Source organism: Priapulus caudatus, unplaced genomic scaffold, assembly GCF_000485595.1.
Source record: "Priapulus caudatus unplaced genomic scaffold, Priapulus_caudatus-5.0.1 Scaffold520, whole genome shotgun sequence".
NCBI lineage: Eukaryota > Metazoa > Priapulida > Priapulimorpha > Priapulimorphida > Priapulidae > Priapulus > Priapulus caudatus.
In genome coordinates, this window is record NW_014577581.1 from 66077 (window position 1) to 71494 (window position 5418).

General features: G+C 43.6%; 1 protein-coding gene across 1 annotated transcript in view; it reads right to left on the minus strand.

Annotated features, from left to right (window-relative positions):
* Positions 1–3192: 3192 nt before the first annotated feature.
* LOC106811263 (carboxypeptidase E-like) overlaps positions 3193–5418 on the minus strand; it is a 13801-nt gene continuing 11575 nt past the window's right edge. The window contains exons 7-9 of the mRNA XM_014814826.1: positions 4626–4746; positions 3905–4095; positions 3193–3676 (exon numbers count right to left, since the gene is read on the minus strand). Of these exons, the coding sequence (XP_014670312.1) occupies positions 3533–3676; positions 3905–4095; positions 4626–4746 (456 nt within the window). The 3' untranslated portion in view covers positions 3193–3532. The remainder of the gene's footprint in view (positions 3677–3904; positions 4096–4625; positions 4747–5418) is intronic.

The following is a 5418-nucleotide window of genomic DNA, read 5'->3' on the forward strand; positions in this document are numbered from 1 at the left end:
CAAGGACTTTCAAGGACAACTGACAAAATTCAAGGACTTTCAAGGACTGTTGGGGACCCTGTAAAGGTGTACATGTGAAATGGCAAACGAGAATCTTTGTCCCACCCATGCAGCGTTTCGTTTCGCAACAAGTTAAACTCTTGCTAGGTACTCAGTACATGATTCCCACAAGTGTCAATTATTTTTTCAAAGACTTTTCAAGGACTTGGACCTATTTCCAAGGCCTATACAATGACAAAAGGAAAAATTTATATAGACAGTACCGATTCACTTATACATCTCAACGATATAGCATCTCCCCCCCCCCCTCTTCGCTTGTTCGGTCAAGTCTGATAACGGAATACACGAAGTAGTATATACGATTTATAAAAAATACTTAGTGCATATTGTTCTCAGAGTTAGGTTAGACCCGTTTAAGCGTCTTTTCCGCACCTACATGCAAAATTGTCACTTTACGCCATTTCGCTACAGAAGTTAAAAACACTGCTATCGCAATGCTGTTTATGAAAGGCGTGCGTGCGTGCGTGCGTGCGTGCGTGCGTGCGTGAAGAGAAATATTGCGAGAGAGAGCGTGTCATTGGAAAAATAATTCACTTTTGTGGGAACCATATGCTTTAGTAAATCATTACCTGTGTCTGTGGAAATGAGTACTTTTCAAATAACTGTAGGCTAAGTGTGTACACGTGGGTCAGGTACGCATGATGTAATAAAATGTCGAAGAAATATTCATTTAGAGTCGATTTAACGTGCACCCCTTTGCGTCATTCGAATACACGCAAAACACAAAAATGAAAATACAATCACGAGCACTTCTGATTTCACAATCGGGATGAGCTTTATTCGTGCGGAATAATCGCGAAAATCATCATAGCATGAATGTCATCGACGAAGGTCGTTGAAGGTCATTCGGGCGTCTGCCACGGCTGAGCGCGTCTGCTCTGTCCGTGCATCTGATCTTCGCAGCCTATCTCGACTGGTAGAATCGTTCTAGGTTCTCTCCTCTTCTCACACCGTCGGCTTCCTCTCTCGATCCCTACGAGGTCACGACCTTTGTTGCTCGGCAACGAAACAACAATTTTTTCCCGATTTTACAGTTTTCGCGAAACATCTCGCGCTTCTGCGCTTGCTCCTCGTAAGGTGCTGTGCCGCGTAACAGATCAATCAAATATTTTTCAAGGTTCTATATTCGTGCCACATATTCCATCCTCCATAGTGAGTGTAGGAAACGTGACACTGCCACATACAATCATAAGGTCGTCCATCATCACCTATCGCTCTCGCAAGCAAGCCCAACTAACGCCACTCCCAAATGCTTTCTCATTTGCAATAACGATCACCTGCTAAAATGTCATATATTCAACCAAAGTAAAACTTTACCGATGTAAAATAAGGTCGTACTAGCTCCTGAGTACATAGATATGTTATCGCTAAGCATGCCACGAATAGATGGAAAAGATTTTTCTGCTTATTTACTGAGAAACGCTATCCTAGTGCAAACGAGAGATTCATATTTTCCCCCCAGGACAACGCTTGCCTGTGCAAACACTCGATGTTGAGACGACCCCTAGCACAAACCTTCAATGTTGACGTAACGTGATAAAATATGTACACAACAGCAACGGTAAAATAGTTAATTAAATAATTTAAGTAGATTTTAAACACAACGACTTGGTAATCACCTCACTACAATGAACGAATGGACCATTTCATGCATGATTAGGGTGCCGGATATATATATATATATATCTTTAGTTTTATATATATATTTATTTATTTATATACCGTATTATTTATATATGGCTATCCTCGCTATTCGGATTTGCCGATAAACGTTGCTACCGTGAACCCATAACCCGACAATTGTTGGTTTTAAAAAACTTTTAAAGTAAATTTGGGCCACAGCAATTCGCTTCCCCCGTGTGCTATTCACTCCAGCATTCATTTGTCTGGGACAACTGAACTTGACCACTATACCAAGCACACACGCCCTCTAATTACATGATAAAATGGTCCAGTCAACATTTTTTCGTACAACAATATGATGGATTTCAAATGTGTTATGTAAACGTACCGTGTCGAAATGATTGCAACCTACCGGCGAATATCACAAGGTACAAACAACAAGCTTTTAATGCCGACGAGGTGATGGAGGTGTGATTGCCCACCGTCATCAACTCTAACAAACATACACATCTTCAAGTTATCGGACCTCCACACCGCTGCCACCTGGTGTGAATTTCCCTTACCCCTCCCCCTCCTCCTCCCCTCACACTGGTGGGCACTCTATTGTAAGACGAGTCATAACCATGGAATGTCAATGGTATATCTTAAACATCACGCAATGCTACAAATTAAGTATCATAATCACGCGCTTGTAAGTAAAAGCTGCTGCTGACATGGCCGCATTCATACAATGTTTAATTAATTGACTAGAATAGTGCAGTGGAACTGAATTCATGCAACATTTGCTTCTTATTCTGTGTGCAATGCAATACTGGTACAATGTAAGAACGTAAAATTACACGGAGGATCTTTCTTGTGCTTGGTGCTCGTGATTATAATAAGACAACATGGATAACTTAAAGCCAGCGTGTCAGGGACGTGGCTGGCCCTTGTGCATTACAGCTGTGAGAATCTGCCTTTCCATCTTTTGATCCCGTTTTATGTCCTGGCACGTGAAAACGCATCCAGCCTATCGATCTTATTCCCATCAGAGTATGTGATGTCAAACACATATACGAATTTATGTACTCCTGATTATATCTACATCTTATTCCACTTAACATCTCCCACTCTTGCCAGCAACGAGAAAATTTACTCTTCTCTTAATTTTTTTTAATACCGCCAATCGTATGTCAGCATATTTAGACATGTGCGCACAATGACGTACAACTTGCTTGTTACCCGAGAACACAGAACGAGGCCAGTGAATAACTACACATATATTACAGTTCGACCTCGTTTATCCGGCCACGTTGGGACCGGCACCCATCCGGATATGCGATTTGGCTGGATATGCGATTTATGCTCAAACACAGCATTTCTATGCAGTTCAGTAAGGTTTATGCATGTGATAATGTATTACTATTTACTCATTGCTATGATTATTTGTAACAAACTGTCGTGTTTTATGGTTTATATAAAATGGAAATAAAATGAAATAAAACTAAAATTTTACCACTTCGGTTTAAGTTTGCGCCGAGATCGTTTGTCAGAAAGATCGCTAGACGCCTATTCACTGGCACTGGTACTGGTACTACTAGTACTAGTGGTGTATGGTATATACCCTGCGAGATCGCGGCCGGTTAATAGAGGTTTCCGGATAACTGGTGGCCGGATAAACGAGGTCGAACTGTACTACGATTTCAGGTCGTCCGACATGATAGCAACTGACCGCTGAGAAAACGCCGCAGACTAGCAGTCTTAGATTTGGTTTTCCTAGCTGTGAGACTAGATTAATACTGACTACCCATTCACTCCTGCAACTCAACTGACGCGACCGCAGCGACGGCGTCACGTTCGGTAGCGCCCCCTAGTGGAGTCGATTGCCGTCCATCTTCTCGTACAGGTATTTTGCGAACTCCTCCTCGTATGTCGCGAGTTCTTCGCTAGTCATCTTGTCGATGTTTTCAGCCTCTTCTCTCAACATCTGCTCGTATGCCTCGTTGCTGCCACCCTGCAAAAGCCAATTAATCTATCAAACAATCAATCAACTGACTCTCAAGATAATTGCATTTTTAAAATAATACCATGCAAGTAGTGTTAAATCAATCAATCAATCAATCGATTATCACATCGGTTAAGCTGTCACATATTTTCACCAGGCGACACGACACGCCTCCCACTTCACTCACGTTTCTCGCAGCAAAACTTTAAAATCCCACCGCTAGATGGCGCCACTCACCGCATACTCGTCGTTCTCATTCGTCTCCACATAGTCGGCAAGAGGCTTCAAATGAAAGTCGATGACCACGGCCTCAGCGTGATCTGGGTTCGTGACCTCCACGACCTTCGTCTCGGGTGTGTAGTCGGCAGCGACGGACGTCACCTCGTAGCGGCCGGGCGTTAGGAGGCGCCAGTAGTCGCCGCCGTGCGCTGAAGAGAGGAGAGCAGAGCCTGTGATTGCGTACTGTATATGTCATATTTTTCGCTAATTCAGACTTGACGGACAATTTCGCGAGTGGTTAATTTCGCGAGTGGTTAATTTCGCGGTCAGTGAATTCCCGAATCAGTGAAAAACATCATGTTGTTATTTTCGCGGTCGGGGAGACGTTCCACATTTCCGAGCAGAAGAACGAATGAACAACGAAGGGTGCAGTGGGGCACAATTAAAAAAATCTTAGTTTGCCCTAACCCAACCCAGGCTGAAAAGTTTGGGTAGGTAGGTGGTTTTTTTTAAAGATTTTTGAGGGGGGTCTTTTTACAAATTCAACATGGTGTCTACATGCTCGGGTGTGCTTGTGTGGCGAAAGCTTTTATGTTAAATGTTTGTTTTGCTTGGTACATATAATGTATTGCCTACAGATTTATATAATGTAGTGATACAATTTCTAAAAAAACGCCTTTCTGGCGGGTCAGTCGGGTGAGTGCAAACAAACAATATTTTTATTATGGCCTCGTCGTACCGGAGGTGACGTCGTGATTGATGGTCTGACCGGTCGTTAGGTTCTTGACCTGAATGAGGGCGTTAGCGATGCCCTCGCCCGTCGCAGCGTCTGACACGACACCCTTCACACCGGTGTGGGCCTGCAAGCAACAATCGTCGTACTCTTTACGATTTACCCGCATTACTCTCTTTCTCCCTCTCTCTCGTTCTCTTCTTCTCTCACTATCTCTCTCTCTCTCTCTCTCTCTCTCTATCTCTCTCTCTCTTTCCCTCTCTCGTTCTCTTCTCCTCTCTCACTATCTCTCTCTTTCTCTCTCTCTCTCTCTCTTTCCCTCTCTCGTTCTCTTCTCCTCTCTCACTATCTCTCTCTCTCTCTCTCTCTCTCTCTCTCTCTCTCTCGTTCTCTTCTCCTCTCACTATCTCTCTCTCTCTCTCTCTCTCTCTCTCTCTCTATCTATCTCTCTCTCTATCTTTCTATCTCTCTCTCTCTCTTTCCCTCTCTCGTTCTCTTCTCCTCTCTCACTATCTCTCTCTTTCTCTCTCTCTCTCTCTCTTTCCCTCTCTCGTTCTCTTCTCCTCTCTCACTATCTCTCTCTTTCTCTCTCTCTCTCTCTCTTTCCCTCTCTCGTTCTCTTCTCCTCTCTCACTATCTCTCTCTTTCTCTCTCTCTCTCTCTCTTTCCCTCTCTCGTTCTCTTCTCCTCTCTCACTATCTCTCTCTTTCTCTTTCTCTCTCTCTCTCTCTCTCTCTCTCGTTCTCTTCTCCTCTCTCTCTCTCTCTCTCTCTCTCTCTCTCTCTCTCTCTCTCTCTCT